The sequence below is a fragment of the Stereum hirsutum genome (genome assembly GCF_000264905.1).
Source record: "Stereum hirsutum FP-91666 SS1 unplaced genomic scaffold STEHIscaffold_1, whole genome shotgun sequence".
Lineage (NCBI taxonomy): Eukaryota > Fungi > Basidiomycota > Agaricomycetes > Russulales > Stereaceae > Stereum > Stereum hirsutum.
Genome location: NW_006763131.1, coordinates 268,687 through 288,551, shown reverse-complemented (window position 1 = coordinate 288,551; position 19,865 = coordinate 268,687). Strand labels below are relative to the sequence as shown.

General features: G+C 52.3%; 7 protein-coding genes across 7 annotated transcripts; 3 read left to right on the top strand and 4 right to left on the bottom strand.

Annotated features, from left to right (window-relative positions):
* Window positions 1-1,528: 1,528 nt before the first annotated feature.
* On the top strand, window positions 1,529-1,861 carry STEHIDRAFT_151143 (uncharacterized protein; the record flags this gene model as incomplete). Its single annotated transcript, XM_007298373.1, has 1 exon — window positions 1,529-1,861. The coding sequence occupies one exon, from the start codon at window positions 1,529-1,531 to the stop codon at window positions 1,859-1,861; it is 333 nt and encodes a 110-aa protein (XP_007298435.1).
* Window positions 1,862-2,303: 442 nt separating this feature from the next.
* On the bottom strand, window positions 2,304-3,839 carry STEHIDRAFT_151142 (uncharacterized protein; the record flags this gene model as incomplete). Its single annotated transcript, XM_007298372.1, has 1 exon — window positions 2,304-3,839. The coding sequence occupies one exon, from the start codon at window positions 3,837-3,839 to the stop codon at window positions 2,304-2,306; it is 1,536 nt and encodes a 511-aa protein (XP_007298434.1).
* Window positions 3,840-4,454: 615 nt separating this feature from the next.
* Window positions 4,455-6,264, bottom strand: STEHIDRAFT_164247 (uncharacterized protein; the record flags this gene model as incomplete). Its single annotated transcript, XM_007298371.1, has 3 exons — window positions 6,244-6,264; window positions 6,107-6,186; window positions 4,455-6,043 (listed from the first exon to the last, which is right to left on the bottom strand). Exon 3 carries the CDS (start codon window positions 5,943-5,945, stop codon window positions 4,455-4,457), a length of 1,491 nt encoding a protein of 496 aa, XP_007298433.1. The 5' UTR covers window positions 5,946-6,043; window positions 6,107-6,186; window positions 6,244-6,264.
* Window positions 6,265-6,530: 266 nt separating this feature from the next.
* On the bottom strand, window positions 6,531-8,885 carry STEHIDRAFT_88438 (actin-like ATPase domain-containing protein; the record flags this gene model as incomplete). Its single annotated transcript, XM_007298156.1, has 4 exons — window positions 6,531-8,307; window positions 8,474-8,556; window positions 8,621-8,701; window positions 8,757-8,885. 4 exons carry the CDS (start codon window positions 8,883-8,885, stop codon window positions 6,597-6,599), a joined length of 2,004 nt encoding a protein of 667 aa, XP_007298218.1. The 3' UTR covers window positions 6,531-6,596.
* A 177-nt stretch (window positions 8,886-9,062) lies between these two features.
* Window positions 9,063-12,748, top strand: STEHIDRAFT_88433 (ubiquitin carboxyl-terminal hydrolase 14). Its single transcript, XM_007298155.1, has 10 exons — window positions 9,063-9,248; window positions 9,317-9,466; window positions 9,885-10,188; window positions 10,247-10,435; window positions 10,523-10,751; window positions 10,828-11,567; window positions 11,645-11,746; window positions 11,810-11,965; window positions 12,033-12,178; window positions 12,264-12,748. The coding sequence occupies exons 1-10, from the start codon at window positions 9,147-9,149 to the stop codon at window positions 12,588-12,590; spliced, it is 2,445 nt and encodes an 814-aa protein (XP_007298217.1). The 5' UTR covers window positions 9,063-9,146; the 3' UTR covers window positions 12,591-12,748.
* A 557-nt stretch (window positions 12,749-13,305) lies between these two features.
* On the top strand, window positions 13,306-15,804 carry STEHIDRAFT_143365 (auxin efflux carrier). The gene is made up of 7 exons (XM_007298370.1): window positions 13,306-13,444; window positions 13,509-13,596; window positions 13,654-13,726; window positions 13,827-13,967; window positions 14,053-14,156; window positions 14,212-15,281; window positions 15,347-15,804. The coding sequence occupies exons 1-7, from the start codon at window positions 13,392-13,394 to the stop codon at window positions 15,510-15,512; spliced, it is 1,695 nt and encodes a 564-aa protein (XP_007298432.1). The 5' UTR covers window positions 13,306-13,391; the 3' UTR covers window positions 15,513-15,804.
* Window positions 15,805-16,086: 282 nt separating this feature from the next.
* Window positions 16,087-17,950, bottom strand: STEHIDRAFT_164242 (uncharacterized protein). The gene is made up of 4 exons (XM_007298369.1): window positions 17,617-17,950; window positions 17,375-17,556; window positions 17,128-17,313; window positions 16,087-17,071 (listed from the first exon to the last, which is right to left on the bottom strand). Exons 1-4 carry the CDS (start codon window positions 17,930-17,932, stop codon window positions 16,502-16,504), a joined length of 1,254 nt encoding a protein of 417 aa, XP_007298431.1. The 5' UTR covers window positions 17,933-17,950; the 3' UTR covers window positions 16,087-16,501.
* Between the last annotated feature and the right edge of the window lie 1,915 nt (window positions 17,951-19,865).

Here is a 19,865-nt window from a genome sequence, read left to right as displayed (position 1 = left end):
CCATTTCGATCGGATGCCATGGGGGTGTGACGTGTGACACGGATGGTACTTAGGCCAAACGTGTAAATAGGCCAAAAGCCTCCGAACGTTGTGACCGACCTGCCTTTTTAGGCAACTTTATTGCCAAATTGGGCGTAGCCCGGAGAAAAAATTGATTAAAAGTGGCCAAAATGGCCTGTGACCTGTGACAAAATGGGAATAGGCCATGCCATAGGGCCTTTGTGACGTGTGACCATGGCATCCGATCGAAATGGTACAGTACACCCTCTGGTGCTCTGAGGTAACATCTAATATAGCCTTGTTCAGAGTGCTCATATCGAGCCCTCATAAACGCAGTACTGTACCTCCCAGACGTTAGGCGACGTCCGGTGTCCCGAGGGGCCTGTCGCGTCGCCTATTTGGGCGCTTGTCCCGGTGTCCCGAGGTTCTTGTCGCCTAGGGTAATATATTCGTATTTTCTCGTATTTTCTTCAACAAATAATATAAAATTGTTTCAATTAGTGTTTAGATACAGAACTGCAAGTACCACTGCAGATGGACGTGAAATCGAGAAAGGTTCGAAGTACTGACCATTTGTACAGGGCCGGGTCACTCTCCCTCGGAGGCAAGGTGACTGGCCGTCGCCTGTGTCCCGCTGTCCCAAGGGTCCGTCGCCTCCTCACGGGAGTTCCCACGTTACGTAAGCGGTCGTCTAACTTCTGGGAGGTACAGTATATGTAGTCTACACCAAAGTTCATAGGGCCATACTGGTGCCTGAGTTCGGCCCAATATGGAAGGTGAACCATGCGCCATTTCCTGCAGAACGCGCACAGGAAACCGCGAAGACAGCCTGAAATTGCCTTCCTTATTGGGCCGAACTCAGGCACCAGTATGCGTCTATCAAATTTGGAGCAGACCTCACACAACGACTGTCTTGTGTGAGGTCTGCTACGGAGACTACAGTATATGAGCTCGTATATGAGCTCGATATGAGTTTGATATGAGCTCCAGCACAGCCAAGAGGCTTTGCCGAGCATTTTCTCCCTAATGGGGCAGTTCAGCTCATATCGAGCTCATTTACGAACCTCGTATGCGAGGCCTCAATATGCGAACTCTGAGCAAGGCTTATGTGTGCGCAGTGTACTCCCGCCTATTCTTGGGACACACGAGTTGGTGGAGCAAATGCGGTGTGGTAAACCTCCTTGTCATTGACGAGGAAGATAGCCGAGCGTTCTTGATGCCGACTTCGTATTCTTAGGTATGCTTGAAACGGCGGCAATGCTGATCACCAGGATTTCTATGGTGGTGAAACTGATGGCTTGTGATCACATTCCTGATTCCACTACTTGGCGAGCTGTGCATACAGTCTGTGCACTATTGTCTGCGTCATCTGTCCTCGTTCAAACTGAACAAGGCAGAGGCATCGTGAAGGTATAAAAGCTCTTGAGACCATTCGACTGCATCTCATCACCAACCGAGCCAACACACAGCACTTCACTCCTCATTCGCACACCTACCTTTAACTATCCACCAGACCAGTTAATCCATCATGCGTTTCACTATCATCTTCGTCTCCACTATCCTCGCCGCTCTCAACCCCGTCACCGCCTTCGGTGTCTCTGCCTGGACAGGCTCTGCATGCAGCGGCGTCGAAGTCGGTTCCATCGAGGATGATACCAACCCTGCCGGGCTCACCGCTGCAGAATCTACTCCCAACGCACTTTGCGTCCACTTTGACTCCGCTCTGCCCGCCAACTGCGACGTCTATCTCTGCGCGGATGCGGCCTGCAACGACCAGGGCGAGACTGTGGAGGGACCGAAGGATGCGGGCACGAGGCTTGAGAACCAGAGCTTTGAGGGCATGCAGGTCGGGTGCCAGTAGAGTGCTAGTCTTCAACGTGAGCGAGTTCGATTTTTTTTACGTGGCTTGCTTTGATGTAGTCCTGTGTGCTGGTGCTGACGACATGGATTGATTTAGTCACTCGTTCTCGCGTTGAAGTGGGATAGGTGGCCTCACGCGGCTTGGTCTAAAGATACTACAGTCCCCTTGCGCATGTATCAAAATAATGGAAGCTTGCTTCTCCAGCTGGCATATATGCCCACCCAACTCTTCTTAGACGAGTCTCAACGTCTTGGTCGTTGGTCGTACATGCTCATAAGGTCATATGAATCGTCTGCCTTCTTGAGACCGTAAGAGATACATCATGAGTGCGACCTTTGTCCGTATTCAGCATAACAATCATTGTAAAACAATATGTGTGCAATTCCATGTCTATCTCCATGCAATGCTTGGCTCCGCAGCCTACCATCGAGAAGTCCAAACACTACACACCAATCTGCAATCCCTCGTCCCACATCTTCCCGACCCTCTCATAACCCTCTCCATGCATCTTCGCCATCCGCTCCCACACCTCTGGCCTCAATTTCACCTCCACAAGCCTCTCAATCTTACCCTTCTCCAAAACTTTTCCCGGAATTCGCCATCTCGACTCTACCATCTCCGTAAACGCATCGAAGGGATCGACGGAGGGGGTACGGTGAGGTAGATCGCTCTTGTTCTCCGCGCAGAATCGATTGCCGACAAAGCAGATGTGCCTGAGGTGAAGTGCGTGCCCGGATTGGAGTATCCCAGATCCGCCCTCCGCGAAACAGAGAGTCAAGGAACGGAGGAGCGAGGGCGTTACGGCCTCCATCGTAAGGGTGAGAGTCGACAAATTTGGAACGATAGCGAGCATCGACAACAGGTTCTCGTCGTTTCCGTGGTCGCCGATGAGCGTCAGCTCCCGGAGCGAATGCTTGCAATGTGTGAAGAAATCGCGGAAAGCAGAGCGTAATCCAGTTGAGTCACGTATCTTTTCTCTTTCTTCGTCCAGCAGCTCGTCCAGGAAGTTTTGGTCGCTGTGAACGCTGAGAGATTGCAAGTTAGGGGCGACGACGGAGTAGAACCAGAAGTAGAAGAAGGAGTCGGGGGAGTCGTAGAAGGAGGCGTGAAGGCTGCGAAGTGAATGCATCGTGACCTGATCCTTCAGGGGTTCCAAATCGACAGCATTGACGTCTGGAATGCCGAAACGAAGTTCCTCGAGGTTAGTGCATTGTCGGAGGATGTTCATCATCTGCTCCGCTTCGAAGATAGGATGCTCTCGTCGTTCGCCAAGTTTAGGTACGGCCTTGTAGCTGTCACAACTGATGTCAAGCTTCGTCAATTGTGACCACGGTAGGTCCCAGTTCGTGAGCGAAGGACCGTGCAGAGTGACCTCCTGGAGCCGTGGTGCGAGTCTGACGAAGTGACACATGGATGACGTCAGAATGTTCGGAGAGCGAACGACCAGTCGTTCTAGGCGAGGCATTTCGTACTTGGTAGACATAAGGCTGGGAACCTCATTCGTGTCGTCCAAGATATCGAGGGAGAAGGAGACATCCTCCCAGCGACGAGACTCAGCGAGTAGTGTGCCCAAATACTGTCCTATGTTTCTGCCCAAAACGTCGCTCGAGATGCCCTGTGGTGGAGTCGAAGAAATATGTATCCGAAAGGACAAAGGCAGTGACTGGGACCGAGAGAGCCAGGATTGTAGTGTGACGAAGAAAGCTGTAGCACCGTTGACTCCAGGACTGGTTGGAAGTAACAAGGATGTCCAAACCGGCGGGTGATTTATAGCGATGAATCTCCAGCGTCGAGAGACTTGGGTGAGAGATAGGGGCGGTTTGTTCAAGATGTCGGCCGCTGTTACAGTGTAGTCTTGAGGATCTGCCTCGGGATATACGAAAGATCGACGAAAGATCTCTTCCATGACGTTGGGCGGCAATACTCGAGTGATATCCATCGTAAATGCTCGTTTAGCGTGCGACGATTCGGTCTGCATTGGATGATACGTAAATGCCCGCTGGCCTCAAATAGGTAGTTTTTGAGAACTCACCTGGTTCGAGTATGAGCCCTATGTGGTTGACAAAGGCTGGGACTCGGAAACAGGCTGGGCTGAGGTTGCTGGCTCTACAGTGGTAACGACGATATCGAGGACAAGCCGACGCGTGTGTTTGGACACTGAGAAATCAATGAGCGTTGACAAGTAACGGGATATCGTGACGCACCTAGGAAGTACTATGTCGTCGTCGCTGAGCTTTCAAGAAAAAAGCAGAATCGCCGCGTTCAAGTCCTGGTGACGGTATAAGTACCTCGTCCAAGTCAGTTCGGAAAGTGAGCTAAGTACAAAAGCTAGCGGCGACTCCCGGCCCCAGCTTGCGTGGCACCAGTAGGTTTGATTGACGCCCTCCGACTTGACTTGCCACACTTCGAACCCGACCTTCTTCTCTATGTCCCCCATTTTACGACTGATTTTCTCTATTGAGACTGTAAGAGATACATCATGAGTGCGGTCTTTGTCCGTATTCACCATAGCAAACATTGTGTATCAATATGTGCGCAGTTCCATGTGTATCTCCATACAATGCTTGGCCCCGCAACTCATCAAGCCCGAACACTACACAGCAATTTTCAACCCCTCGTCGGACATAATCTCGAACCGTGCATAACTCTCTCGATATAACTTCGCCATCCTAGCCCAAATACCCTTCTGTACCCTCACCTCTCTAAGCCTATCGACCTCTCCCGTCTTCAATGCCGTTTCGGGAATCCTGCGCCTTGATTCCACCATATTCGTGAAAATGTTGTATATCTCGTGTGCCGAAGGATCGGAAGCTGGCGACTGCCACGTCTTTTCACCGGGGAAATAATCGCCAATGAATTCGATGTGAGTGAGATGGGGTGCATGGCCACAGTCGAGCAATCCGGTTCCGTCGGAAACGAAGCGAAGGGTGAGGGAACGAAGAAGAGGGACGGTAACTGTTTCCATCGACAGGGTGAGAGAGGATAGATTCGGCATATTGGACAAGATAGATGGCAGGCCCTGGTCGTCCCCCTTTCCTAACAACTTGAATTTTTGAAGTGAATGCTTGCAATGCGTCAGGAAACAGCGGAATGCAGACAGCAGCTCCGCCGTCGACCGATCTGCTTCCGTCCTACGATAGTCTTGACTGCGGTCGAAAACATCGCTCGATGCGACGTGCATTGACTGTAAGTTCGGGGCATGGACGGAGCCCAAGAAAGCACAGGTAAACCGGGCTGTCGGATCGTTAAGGCTAGCGTGAAGCCGGTGAAGTGCAGGAAGTGCGATAGGTTTGATGGCGTTTAGACTTTCAAAATCTATATCGGTGGCCACGGAAAATCGGAGATCCTCAACCTTGTTGCATTTTCCCAACATGGCCATAAACTCGTCTGTGGGAATGGAATTGTGGCTGTTCCATGTCAACCGACTGTTCGTGACATCAATTCGCGTCAGTTGCGACCACGGCAAGGACCATTTCGTAAGATTGGGATGATAAAGTTTAACATTTTGGAGTAGGGGAGCGTCTTTGAACAGCGTCATGATAGATTCGTTGTATGTTCCACTGGAATAGACCACGAATCGCTCGAGTAGAGGTGCCAGGTTCGGAGAACTGGAGGGTAAGAGAGGGCGGAGAACGCTTTCTATGTCAGAGTATGAGTGGAAGGTTATGTTGACTTCCTTCCACCGATGACATTCCCCAAAGAGCATGCTCAGGTAGCGAGCCAGATATAGATCAAAATCTACGTCGTATTCGTATGGTAACCGGGTCACGGATACGCCAAAAGATAGAGGAAGCGAGCGGGATCGCGCGAGCCATGATTGGACAGCTTTGAGAGACTCTTCTATGCGAAGATCCGTGTAAGAGATGTCAGGGAACGCTGGAAGGGATAGAGTCGTCCAGACTTGTGGACTGTCCAAAGCGATTGCCCTCCAACGTCTGGACACGCGGATGAGCGATAGGGGTGCCTCGTTGAGGATGACCTGTGGCGAGTAATCGCTACCAAGAGGGCGGGAGACGACATCGGCGTGCGATTCGCAGAAGATTTTCGTCATCACTTCAAGCGGGAAGACACGGGTGGTGTCCATGGTGTCCGCTGATTCTCCGCGTGCTCGTACGGCGCTGGAAAGCAATGGCTAGGCTATCGTCTGTATCGAGATACCCAGTAAGAAGCTAGTTCAAACGTCTTTCACGCCTTACTTATTAGAGGTTGAAATGCCAATAACTCTTAGTCGCTTTTGTCACGTACCTCTGTTCCGAGTCAGTCCTCATTCGAGATAGCTATTAGACTGCTTTAACTTCACAGTTGTAGATACGATTTCAACGCGTCTGCCATTCCACGAGAAATGAGTAAACATTCGGAAGTAGCGGATTATCGTGGCGTACCCAGGGCGTCGTCGCACTGCCGCTGACCTTTTGGCTCGAGAAAAGAGTCGCAGCCGGTTCGAAAGATGGGTCTATGATGTTATGTAAGCGAGCGGTGACTTCCGACCCTAGATCGTGTGGCACTAGTAAGTTTGACTGTGGCAATTTTGACCCTCAGAGTATAGGGCTGCAGAGCAAGAAAATGCTAGGGGCTTAGATCCCTGAATAACGGCAGTAGTATACCGTTGGTCTCAGTATACCTCCGGCGTTTGCTCCTGCTACAGCCTCGCACCATGGGTCCTGCCAATGTACATAAAAAGTTGTGATGGCTATAATCGGCGCCGTACGAGGCGTCGGACAGGAAACACTACCTTCTACAAAGCAGGCGTTTCCCCCTTCACTATCTCCCCCCTCTCCCCTTCCTTACCCACTTCACAGGCCTCGATCTCCACTTTCCCATCCACACCAACGACCAACTTCACCTCCACCCTCGTCCTCCACCCGCCCTTCTGCTTCTTCGCGAACTTCGCCGGGATCTCCAATGCGACCAAGAACTCATCCTTCTCTACCGTCTTCTCCTTCACCTCGATATCCTCCTCCTCCTCTGGCTCTTCGTCATCTTCGTCTTCCGGATCACGCTCAAGAGGCGGAGGCTTGATATGATCGGTCTTGACGCCCTCCTTGACCTGCCACACTTCAAACCCAACTTTCTTCTCGCCCTCCGCAGCCCCGAGGTCGACTTCGACCGAAACGACCCTCCGCGCGGGAAGCGCTGTCTCCTTCGCCAGCACACGGACCCACTGTCCTCCGAGCCCATTCTCCCCCTCACCAGCCTCCTCAGGGAACAACAACCCCAAACTCTGACTCGTCGTCTTCACTTCTCTCCACTTCGCGCCCTCGCCCTGGCTAGTAGTAGCGTCAGTGAACGCCTTGGCGACATCACTGCTCTCGCCCTCCTTGCCCAAGACCTGCATGATCAACTTCGCCTGCATCGCACAGCCCCTACTGATCATAGTCGTCGGATCGCCAACACCACCACCCACGATCGTCCCCTTCGTGAACGGCGAGACCGTCCTATCGGGATCGTACCCACCAACCGCGCTCCCCTCTCCATTCGGGCTGATCAGTCTCTCGTCCAACCCAGGCAACGAAGCCGACCCGCCCACATACACCACCTCGTCCAGCTCAATCCACTCTACACCGGCCTCGCTCAACAGAGCCTCCGTCTTCGCATAGACGAAATCATACACCGAGCGAGCCTCCATATCGAAGCGCAGACGGTTGACAGATCCGGTGAAGTCCATGCCGTCTTTGAGGGACTCGACGGAACAGGTCGCGGCGGAGGGAGAGGCGGAGATGGTGCGTTTGGTGTGCTCTAGGGCGAGGCGGAGACGCGCTTCGGCGCGGACGTCGCCTTTTTCGGTCGAAGGCGCAACGGCAAGCGGCGTTTTGGTCTTCTTCGTGAATTCCTTAGCGAGGAATTTAACGAGCTTGGTGTCGATGCTCGTGCCGCCGATGCCGTGGTGGTAGGATTCGGCGAGGGGGTAGAACAGGCCCTGGCGGATGGACAGCAGAGTGAGGGAGAGCGAGTCCGAGCCGAGGTCGACGATGAGTTGCGTGCGGTCGGCGGAGGGAGAGGACGTGTTGGTCGCGAGATCGCCGAAGGTCGAGTTATCGGCCGTGGTGGTAACTCCGGCCGCACCAGCATCGACCAATAATTGCAAGACCTTTACGCCAGCCTTCTCCGCCGCATCTTTCAACGCCTCGACCTGGCCTTCTTCGAACCAGCCAGGATACCCAATCACGGCACCTTCGATCTTCTTGCCCAGGAAATCGGAGGCTGAACCGATGAGCGACTTTAGGAAGATGGTGGTCACTTCGGAGGGGGTGAGGGTGAGGGTGGTTTCGAGAGGTTCGGAACGGGGGGTAGCGGTGGTAGAGGCGGCAGGAGTAGATTTTGAGGAAGGGAGAGGGGCGGGGGCGGCTTGGGTGACCTGGACGGTGTAGGCGGGGGTGTCGGGGAGAGTGGGGTGTTGGATTACGGCGGCGGAGGTCGGTTTCTCGTCTTTGGGGAGGTCAGAGAATCTGGAGAGAAAGGTTCAATTAGATGTCGTGTGGCTAGTTGAGATTATATAAAATGGGTATGGATAGAAAAAGAAATGAACCGCAACGATAACTCAGAAGGAAAGAATAGCGGGAAGTCTACAGGGAGGAAAACGCGGCGATGGACCAAATATAGGGAAAATCTTACTTTTTGCCAAGCAAGTTGCGGAACCCAGTGATGGTGTTGTGCGCATTTTTAACAAGCTGTGCCTTGGCTTGGTTGCCAATGTACTACAGACCGAAACAGGCGTCAGATCCTAGGGCAGAAAAAGTTATCATGCATGAAAGGACGCACCAGTTCCTCGCCATGGTAAGAGATCGCACAAGCAATCTGACGCTCTCCATCTTCGTTGGCAATGCACTCAGCGTTTCCTTCCTATGTCCACCGATGATCATCCTTATACGATCTGGGACAAGACAGTGGGACGTACGTTGGTCAAGACCGCGATGGAAGCATACGAGTTCCCGAAGTTGATACCAACGACGGCGGGCTGACTAGACCCGGAAACCTCAATGGGCTGCTCTTTAGCGCTGCCGTTGGGGACGTTTTTAGGTGCCATATTTAACGTCGTCGGGGATGGCAGTGGCAGCGAGCTCGAGGGGATGAAAGTACGAAAAGAAAACGAAATTCAAAGCCAAGAAGCCACTCACAAAAAATGGGAGATCAGTGCACGTGGAGTAGACGCCCGTTGCGCCACAGGGTCTTCAAGTTTGAGTGGCGTGGCGCTGGGACGCGCACCCCGCTTTCTTCTGCTCCATCACCATCAACGACGGCAACAAGCCTTGTCACGACGACTTCAGCAGAATAATTCACGAGAACAATGTCGGCGACTGTCGATCTGAATTCATTGGCGCGATTGCAGCCACCAAAGCTGTCGCAGCAGGTTCATCGTGAGGAGTGCACCCAGTGCTTCGACAACCAGGTGCGTCCTGTTCCTTACGTTCTGCATTGACAGAATTCTGAGTTTTCTATGTGGGTCATATGTTGTAGGATAATCCATTGGGAATTGATGTCTGCTTGACGTGCTTCAATGGGGGCTGCCTTAGCCCGGAAAGACATCATGCACGGACTCACTTCGAGAAGACGGGCCATGCCTTTACTTTGAATGTAAAGAGGAAGTTGAAGCCCTCTTCGCAACGGGTAGGCCTCCTCACTACATTAGTCTGGGTTTCATCGTCATGCTGTTTTGTTGGACTATGGTGACTACACAATCTGGGCTCAGGGCTCGTGCCTACGGCCTTTTGGGTCTGTGGGCCCGCGGTTTGGCAAGACCTATAGTGTGCATGATTACGCACAAAAGTCTTTATACAGGTTGACACCATCCAACTTGGCGAACCACTGTGTGTAGTATCAGTCGAAAAGCGACGTTGGTTCTACAGTATAGGCCATAGCCCACAGGCCAGATTACCCCACTTTCCGATTTAACGTGTCTTAATATCGCCTTCGATGATGTTACCACCCCACATTTCCGTTATCCCAGTTTCTAGATAAAGATCTTCCCTCGTCCTTTTTTCTGACGTCGTCTCTTTGCTTACTAACACTGAACCTCTCCTTGCAGGACGCCGACTCTGAACCACCCGCCAAAATGACCAAACTTGCCATCATCGAAGACCGCGAAGAAGACAAATACGAGCACCTCACACTCCTCAAACACTGGCCTTCAGACCCCGTCCAAGGCCTTCCTCTCCCCGAACTCAACACCGCCGCTGGTGATCCGCTGATCAAGTCTTTGGTCGATGGGGTCTTGAACTCGATGAGCTCTGCGAGACAGTCGGAGGTGAAGGCGTGGGAGGAGGAGATTATGGCTTGTGAACATACATTGACATTGGAGCAGTTGGCGACGGGAGCGATTCAGGGTTCGGGTAAGTACCTCTCCCTCCCTCCGATTTACTACTTTTGGATACTGAAAACCAGCGATAGGTCTTGCGCACTGCAATAAGTGCGATTTGAAAGAGAACCTCTGGCTCTGCCTCACTTGCGGTTCGCTCGGATGTGGGAGGAAACAGTTCGGAGGTATAGGCGGTAACGGACACGGTCTCACCCACTTCGAAGAGTCAGGACATCCCGTCTCCGTCAAATTGGGCACCATCACCCCCGAAGGCTCGGCAGGTACAGCTAATCTTCTTATTCACCCATCCATTCCTCATTCATTTTATCTACCTTTACTCATCCACCATCGCTGCACCACAATCGCAGACATATACTGTTACATCTGCAACGACTCGAAACTCGACCCCGAACTCGCGCTTCACTTGTCGACTTTCGGGATCAACGTCCAAACGCAGACCAAGACCGAAAAGTCAATGACGGAACTCCAGATCGAACATAACCTCAAGTTCGACTTCTCCCTCACCGACGAATCAGGCAAAGCGCTCGAGCCCGTGTTCGGTCCCGGATTAACTGGTCTCGCGAACCTAGGGAACAGGTAACACTCCGTCTCCCGCTTTTACCTTCATATACACGATGGCTGACGAAGATATCGCGTATGTGGTGCATGCCAGCTGTTACATGGCCTCAGTCCTGCAAGCCATCTTCTCCCTTCCGTCCTTCCAAGCCCGCTACCTCCCCACCGCACCCGAACACTGGATCACCTGCACCACCCCCCTCCCCGCCGACTGTATAGACTGTCAAATGCATAAAATCGCAGACGGCCTTCTTTCGGGCCGATACTCGCATCCTCGCGCCTCGCCATCTCCTTCCGCCCAAGACCCGAAGAGCACGAACCCACTCGCTCATGACTCGCCTACACCGGTGTTTCAGGAGGGTATCAAGCCTACGATGTTCAAGGCTTTAGTGGGCAAGGGCCACGAAGAGTTCGCTACGATGAGACAACAAGATTCTGAGGAGTTTTTGGGACATCTGGTCACCACGCTTCGTCGTCACGCTAAGAAAGTTGGGACTCCTGGACCGGAAGAGGTCTTCGCGTTTGGGATGGAGCAGAAATTGGAATGTGGGAGGTGTGGCGGGGTGAGGTACAGAGTCGATCAGCAGGACGTGCTGAGTCTTGCTGTTCCTGCCCGAGAGAAGGGTAAAGACGAAGAGGGAAGGATCAAATACGAAGATGTCAAAGTGGATGAATGTCTGGATGGGGTGTTTGGCGTTGAGGGACTGGAGTATCGCTGTCCGAAATGTGATGCGAATGTGGAGGCGAGGAAGCAAGTCGGGATGAAGACGTTTCCGACTACGCTGGTCGTGCATGCGAAGAAGTTCCAGCTCGTGAATTGGGTGCCTACGAAGCTTGGTGTGTATTTACTCTGGTCCCGTTGATTCTAGTTTTTGGCGGTGCAGTACTGAGATGGATTTGGCTTTGATGTACAGATATCCCACTCATCATGCCTGAGGACGATACCCTCATTCTCGACAAATACCTCAGCAAAGGTCTTCAGCCAGGCGAGACCGAACTCCCAGGGGACGCACCTGGTATATACCCTTCCCCTTCTGCGTTTCATTTCGTTTTGTCACCTCACTAATATCCTCGTCTAGCACCTACAACCGCGCCATCCTTCAACGAAGCCGCTATGGCCCAGCTGGAAGCTATGGGTTTCCCGCAAGTAAGATGTCAGAAAGCCCTTCTTGCGACTGGAAATTCCGATCCTGAGGCTGCTATGAACTGGTTGTTCGCGCATATGGAGGACCCTGGTATGTTCTACACCTTCTCACCCTCATAGTATTCCTCCTACAATACCGACGGTCGCTCCATTTGCAGATATCGATGCTCCAATCGACTTCGGTGGTGCTTCAGCAGGAGGAGGGGCTAGTTCGAGTGGTCCGGAGCCGAGTGCGGAGCAAGTTTCGATGTTGGCGGATATGGGTTTCAGTTCAGCGCAGGCTAAAAAGGCGCTGCGGGAAACGGTTCGTACTGTTCCTGCCTATGGTCTCCAAGCTTTTCCACGAACGATCTGTATGGACGCTATCTCTGCTGAATGATTGTGCTCAGGGAGGTGATCCCGAACGCGCCGTCGAATGGCTCTTCTCACATCCAGACGACACAGGCCTTGACGATCCCGCTCCCGCTGCGCCCACCACTGCCGAAGCCACGACCCCATCTATGGGCGGCACTGCGACCATCCCAGCGAAATACATCCTCAAAGCCTTCATCTCGCATAAAGGCCCATCCGTCCACTCGGGACATTACGTCGCGCATATCAAGAAGGAAGGGGAGGGATGGGTGTTGTTTAATGACGAGAAGGTGGTGAAGGCAGATGAGGAGAGCGTGAGGGAGTTGAAGGCGTTGGCTTATTTGTATGTCTTTGAGAGGGTTTGAGGGTATGGAAGCGTAGAGAATGGGTAGGGTAAGGGAAGGTAAGACAAGGTAGATGAGACACATATGGAACAGATGGAAAAAGGAGAAGATATTGATGCATGTATACTATCACAGCAACATTGCAAGAACTCAAAGTCGTCTGTACAATGAATATGGTCTACCCTCGAGCCACGGCGGAGTAAGCTGTTTGAGCATCATGGGAAAATTGGCCTCTTCATGGTCAGCGTTGATCAGAATCCCAAACAACGGTCAGGTCTTCAAGCTCAAGTTCGCGCTTGCTGTCGATTGACAATCGATTCTCTCACTCGGTTCGCCTCATGCTCTCCTGCTTTTCGATGACTAGCGACTGACGTCGAACTGCACGCCTTTCCGCAGGATTTGGTAGTCGGTCGACATAATGACTCACCCCTCTCGCTCCTCGAGAATGTTTATCTCCTCACTTTTCTCGTTTTCGTATTCTTTGCGGTCTAGCCCATAACTGTTTCACCGATATGATATCATTGAACGCCTTGTCGACGTTGGCCACCTGCCAAGGTGTGGCCCATTTCCGATTGTATCACTGCGGGCCGGAGCTCCGACGGACCTATCATGTCCTGTATCCGACCATGGCCAGACTTTATAAAACCAGCGAGCTCCTCGGAGCAGCGAAGAGCCCACCCATTCCCAGGCTTTCTCTCTATTGGACCTCTTTGCGAGAGTCGTTGGCGTCGGCGTCGAGGCTTCCGTTACTTTTTCTTGTGAATAGACCTCTGATTTATCCTACGACCTTCACGACGACGAACGAGAACCGGACCAGACAAGATGCTTGGCGCTGGAGCTCTCATCTGGGTGTCGTTCAGGCCTTTGCTTCGCTTGTGAGTGGTATTTGCCGTTCTATATATTTATGGTGGAGGCTCAACTTATTCCTGTCGTACATAGGTTCCTCTGCGTTGCTTCTGGCTTTATTTTGACCAAAGCCGAACTGTTCCCCGTTCAGGCCGCTCGTGGAGCGGGGCAGATTGCGCTGGTGCGTTCTCAATATCATCCAAATATCTTCAGCGCTAAATCAAAGCTTTGCGTTTAGAATATTGCCATGCCATCCCTCATGTTCTCTCGCATTGTTCCGGCCTTCTCTTCAGACAACATCTCCGCCCTAGGTGTGCATGCGCAGGAGCCTGCCTTCACCCAAAGGCCTCCACCCCTCCCCTCTTCCTTCCCTGTCCCCTCTCCCGCTCATGTATAGATGAATCTCGCTAGGACCCTTGGTTTTGATTGCTTTCATATATCAGGGCATAGGCATGGTCATGGCCTGGACCATTACGCAGATATTCTGGGTCCCTCATCGGTTTAGGCATGGGATGATCGCTGCTGGTATCTGGGGGAATGTTGGTGACATTCGTGAGTCTACGCCCCCTGTCCTTTCTGGTTTCCCGGTTCAACGCTCATAGCAGGAGCTCATGGAGTTACGAAACCTTTTTTACAGCAACCTCTGTGATCATGAGTATCACAGCAGTGGCGCCCTTCAATGGAACTGCAGACGAAGACCTCGCGGTGGCATATATCTCCGCCTTTATCCTCGTGTTCTTCGTAAGAATTCGTCTTATCACACCAAGATTATACAATTGAGCTCCTCTGTTCCCAGGTCACGCTCTTCCCTATGGGCGGTAATCGTCTCATCGCCAGGGACTTTGTTGGTCCAGACGTCGAGCCCGATGAAGTTCGCGAAAGGCTCAGATGCAGGCAACGCAAACTCCTACTCAATTTCGTTGCCCGCGCCCGGAACTGGAAACACCCGTTCAGCTCGACAGCATCCATCAGCTCCGACGAGAAGGCGTCAGACCCAGAGTTCCGGCCCCATTCGCCATCAGACTTTGAGGCTGACGCGCCGAAGGCTCGGTCTTACTCCAAAGCGCCACTGAGCAATGACCACGGGCATGACCTCAACGAGAAGGATGTAGATGATTGTGGCTCGCCTGGAAATTATGGCCCATCATCGCCTACACCGTCCGATGCCTTCCATAACTGGATGCCATCTATGAGCCGACACGTCTCCTTCTGCCCTCAAGATGACGGTGGCACCACCATTGTCCCACCACATTCCGACGCTGCCCTTGCATCACGGTTTGCCTCTCCGGTTGCCTCACGATTTACTTCTCCCGCACCCACAATCGTCCACGGTGACCAGCCTATCTCACCTATCATTCCGACCAATCCAACACTTCCTTCTTTCACCTCTGAATCCGCCGTCGCTCGACCATCTAACGCGAACCGCACCCGTCGCCAAAAGATCATCTGGAACCTCCGCACCATTCTCTTAGGCTTCGTCACACCCGCTTCCCTGTCCATCATCATTGCCTTCCCTATCGCACTCATCACGCCCGTAAAATCCCTCTTCACCACCACATCATATACCGGCATTCCAAATGCACCCGACGGTGAACCTCCCCTCGCTTTCATCATGGATACCACAACATTCATGGGCGGAGCTTCCGTTCCCCTTGGATTAGTATGTTTGGGGAGTGCGTTGGCTAGATTGAAGGTTCCGAGCTTTAGGAGCAGTGAAGAGTGGCAGAAGATACCGAGGGGTGCGATTATGAGTTTGGCGATTGGAAAGATGATTATCAGTCCCGTGCTAGGCGTTTTGATCGTCAGAGGGTTGACGAAGGCAGGCGTTGTGGATTCGGAGGATAAGGTCTTACAGTTCGTTTGCATGTGCGTCCCGTTCGTTCTCTACTCTTGTTGTCATGAACAGTCGTTGATGTTCGTTGGTGGAATAGTTTCTTATCCTGCCTGCCGACAGCGACAACACAGGTGTTCCTCACGCAGGTGTACTCTGGTACTGGATCGGCAGAACACTTGTCACCATTCCTCATCCCTCAATACATTATTATGTTTGTCTCCATGACCGCACTTACGGCTTATACTCTTCAACTTCTTTTCTAATCGACCTTTTCGATATCTACCTTTACATCCCCACAGCTCACGTCCCCCTTGTCCCTCTTCGTTTATCTTCTGGCGACGAGCCTCTGCAATGCCGATATTGGGTTCGTAGAATAGACATCACCCACTTATGCTTCATCCTCATCCTTCATCATTTTTCTTTACCTACACCCTCTCGACATAGATTTTCGCTCACATAGAGTGTACGTACTGTACATACAGAGCCTTCCCGTTTGCCTGTCACCGCCAAAATGTGCATCTTGTACAGCGCTCGCTGCACGGATATGTAGCATGGACTAATGATTTATGACCTGTCTTCTAATTCCTCGCTCCTTGTCCATTGTCGACTGAGGGCGTATGCAATCCTCCACACAAGGAGTAGATTCACTAAAAAGTCCTAGCTGTTCGTCGCACGTTAGTTGATACAGTACCACACCGGACTGAGCATCATCTTTCCAATTCTGAAGCTGACGACACGCTATCTGCCGCTACTCACCGCTCCCCCTAACTCGATGACTCCGATCTCGCTAACACAGAGGACGAGGTGGGCGTTCGACAGGATCCATCGTCGGAGGGGGCCGAAACAGAATATAGAGAGAGTATTGGATAACTACTTTCGAGGGAATGATCTCAGGAGTAATGAGCGGAGAGTTAGGTGGCCACAATCAAATGCTCCTGACTGCTGAGCAACCCTGCCAAGATTGAAACCATAAATGTCACGACGTTTTGCCATAAGAATACAGTAATGGTCCGAGATAGCAAAGAGAAAATGAGGGATTGTACGTTCTGCGAGATAATATTATACAGTATTATATTATGCGATACAAAATGCGACGATACGGGACGAACGAGATGCGACAAGATCCGGTACGAGACAACATACGACGAGACGGAACGAACGAGATGCGACGAAATACGGTGTGAGACAAAATGCGACTTGGCGGGACAACTTTTCCTAATTGAATCACTATGGAACGTCACCACGACAACTATCATATTCCTGCACCAGCTGTGTCGAGCCACCTCGTGACTTTCGCTTCGGGAGGCTCAACACGCTTGCCTAGTCCTGCATTATACAAGCCCGTAAGCACTGAATACATGACGTCGAACTTATCGGTGCCATCGATAACTGTGTCATCCGAGCGCACAGATCTATGATCATCTCCATCATTCCTTTGCCTCGATGCACGATCTTCGGCGGTGGTAGAGTACTCCGGTCTGGATCGGGACATGCTCGGGTGTTCGATAGGCTTAGGTCGAGGGAGATGTTCTGGGAATATACGAAGCGCGCCGTCGGCTCCAACGCCCCATTGTCGTAATGCAGCAGCTCCGTAGGCACAATCGAGAAGAAAGGCGGACGGCTTTTGCATTTTATGGTTCGCAAACGCAGCATCCGTGTTATCACCCATCCCAAGGAGGTGTGCTTCGGATGGGTTTACGATCCATTGCGCAGTGAAGCGCTGATAATTGGGTCTAGAAGGATTGGGGAGTGTCTGGGGAGGGACCGGGGCCCGTCGATCGGATTTTGGTATATCTTCTACGGTGAGGATGTGATTGGGAGTCTAAGAGACACAATTTAGACTCAAACTTGGAGGATGATGCAGGCAAATAATCTTACGTGCATGATAGCCCACGAGCCGTCATCGTAGAGACCATGCGGGGCACACAAAAAACCGTTCCTTTTATCGTCGATGTCCCTCAGCGTAGCGATAGGATCGTCGACCTCGTGACCCGGTTCATTGCATCTGTACGAAGGGGGCTCCGAATCTGGCTGCAGGCGTGATCGAATGAGCTTTTGAAGCCACTGAGATGACCACCTGTGGTTAAGCATTGGTTTGTCCCGGCATGACGGATAGAAAACGCACCTCGCTGCCTCTTTGGAAAGGTACAATGTGGGCAGCCTCGAAGAAAAGGAATCCTGTGAAGATGCAGCGCTCGTCGCGCTCACGAAGCTTGTCACTGAAATTCCGCTTCCGAGATTCGCTGGTTGCGGAGCCTTCTCCCTGCCTACCCAGGGTGGTAGGGTCGAACGTTCTGGCGTCCGCCACTGAATATCAAGAGAAATTGTCAGTTGACTGGACTGCGGGCCAGAAAGGCGAATGCTCACATGAGGAGGGTGGTCTCGGTACAAAGATGTACTCAGCCGCCGGGAGCAACGAGTCGAGTGGAAAATCATCGGGCAGATCCTCAGAGGTGTCCGCGAGTTGGATAGTGCCAGGAAGCATCAAAATGGCCCAAGCGAGGAACCTAAGATACTTGACGGGGTGGAGGCATAGGGCGTCGAGCCTTGATTTTGGAATCGTGAGAACGACGGGGTCTTCTATGATCGTCTCTACAGCAGGCTGTCCACCGTCGAGAGGCTGAGACATAAGGCGGGCCCCTTTGGGGACCACAACAAATGTGATGGTAGGATCCAACGACATTTTTGAGTGGACGAGGGCGGAAGGAAGGAGGAGAATATGAGGAGAACTCCCAATGGTGACAACGCCAGACGTGTTTGTCCTTATTTGTGGGGCCTAAAACACTGGTGCCACGCCGTGCGGCGGCCGCTTCACCAGTACTGTTAGACTCGTACCCATCCCACTCGCGTCTGATCAGAAAGAAAAACTGATGCGATTGAGATATAAAAGTTTTGAGTGATTTTTTACGACCCGGCACCTTTTTTTCGCCCTCGACTTTGAGAAAAGAGCGCGGGCGTGATTCTGGGTCACGCTCGAGCTGTGGCGCGGTGCCACATTGTGCCCTTCGGGCCACAACAACAACAGCAAGATCAAAGAGACAGGTCGAGGTGATTTCTTTCGTGGTTGATATCCTTTGTATATATATTGTCAGTGTTGTGGCAATGTCTGTGAGCTTATGGACAAAGGGGGACCACACAACAATTTTTTGTTGGATTACATCACTGGAAACTGAGACTAAGTACATACTCCCTAGATTGATCGGGAGTGAAAGAAAGAACTGCTACAGATATCATGCACACTTCACCATTCTCCTCACCCTGAGAGGCTCGATAACACCGAAGAGTGACAAGTTCTACACGACCTACTCGAGGAGAGGCACAGAGCAAGCACGGCACGGGCATCTTGGATACATGATGGACTAGATGAATGAGAACATAGAAAGATCATTCACAAGGGTGGAACCACGACCATGTTCAGCCTGCAAGCACTATCCTCCACCCGGTCTCTAGCCCTGACTCCTCCTTGGACGGCCTTGAAGGGACGAATATACACACCGGTGTGCGTGCGTTCGTGCGTATGCGAATGTGGACGTGGCGGGTGGAAAATATGGCTCGACCTCGCTTGGATGAGGGAGATGGGATGCGCGGGACCGAGAAAGAAAGAAAGAGATTTGGAAAGAAAAAGATGACGCACCAGGGCACTCGCCCCCGTATGCCCTCATCTCCTGTATGCTCGCACTCCTCCCCATCTCTAATCCTCCACCCTCCTCGAATGGTTTTGAGGCGATGGATACGCACGTTTGCGTGCGCGCGCGTATACGCAGGTGCGATCGCGGAAGAGCGAGGGCGTTCGCTTCCTCATAATCGGAGATAGACGCTGTCGGCGTGTCACGAGTGCCACAACACATCGACGGTAGAGAGAGAACACGGATGCGGGCGCGCGTACGTGGGTACGTAGGCAGAGGTGGACGAGGAGGTGTGAGTGAGTCCGTAGTGGTGGTGCGAAAGAAGGAGGCAACACGCGTCGTTGTTCGCGGTGAGCGTGGACGACGCGCTAAGCACCTGATGACGCGTCTCGCACGCGTTCGACGTTGTCGAGCGCGAGAGCGCGAAGTAAGCACGAAAGAGAAAGAAAATAAATGAAAGAAAGAGAAGACAAGAGCCCGCTAGGGCCTGGAACTCGACCAAGATGAATGAATGGGGACAGGATGTGGTTGTAGGGCAGAGGAGGGAGGAGGAGAGGAAGAAGGATGTGATAGCGTTGAGAAAGGTCGTGACATCGCCTTTGTCGTTCTCCCCTCATACCATTCCCATCAGCACCAGAACGTGAGGATGAACACCCCTGCTACGATGTCAGGCTCGGGTCACGACTATGGCAGTTAGGAAGGCTTAGCTTTCTGCTTCTGCATCAGATGCTCATTCGAACTCGAGTGCGGGTGTGCTGATTGGCGAGCTTCAGGTGTGGAACTCGGAGGGTATGCCAAAGTGTGGCTGCCCGTCCATTGACCTTGAATGTTGCAGTGCAAGTGGGAAGGGAAGTGGCGAGCGGCGAACATGGTAGCAGTTGACTTCGCCTGTGAGCGCCGCCACTCAATCCCGTTTTCGTATTTGTGTGGCGCTATCGAGTACATAGGCCACCAGAAACAAAGTTTCGCTTCTACCTATACTGGCCTTTC

Bases quoted from the DNA above. Each gene is read 5' to 3' on its own strand.
- STEHIDRAFT_88433 (XM_007298155.1), top strand. From the start codon at position 9,147: ATGTCGGCGACTGTCGATCTGAATTCATTGGCGCGATTGCAGCCACCA. The intron at 10,436-10,522 runs GTACAGCTAATC...CCACAATCGCAG, and splicing joins CACCCCCGAAGGCTCGGCAG to ACATATACTGTTACATCTGC. The intron at 10,752-10,827 runs GTAACACTCCGT...GGTGCATGCCAG, and splicing joins CTCGCGAACCTAGGGAACAG to CTGTTACATGGCCTCAGTCC.
- STEHIDRAFT_164242 (XM_007298369.1), bottom strand. From the start codon at position 17,932: ATGTCGTTGGATCCTACCATCACATTTGTTGTGGTCCCCAAAGGGGCC. The intron at 17,557-17,616 runs GTGAGCATTCGC...CTTGATATTCAG, and splicing joins ACCGAGACCACCCTCCTCAT to TGGCGGACGCCAGAACGTTC. The intron at 17,314-17,374 runs GTGCGTTTTCTA...TGGTCATCTCAG, and splicing joins CTTTCCAAAGAGGCAGCGAG to TGGCTTCAAAAGCTCATTCG.
- STEHIDRAFT_143365 (XM_007298370.1), top strand. From the start codon at position 13,392: ATGCTTGGCGCTGGAGCTCTCATCTGGGTGTCGTTCAGGCCTTTGCTT. The intron at 13,597-13,653 runs GTGCGTTCTCAA...CTTTGCGTTTAG, and splicing joins GAGCGGGGCAGATTGCGCTG to AATATTGCCATGCCATCCCT. The intron at 13,968-14,052 runs GTGAGTCTACGC...CCTTTTTTACAG, and splicing joins GGGGAATGTTGGTGACATTC to CAACCTCTGTGATCATGAGT.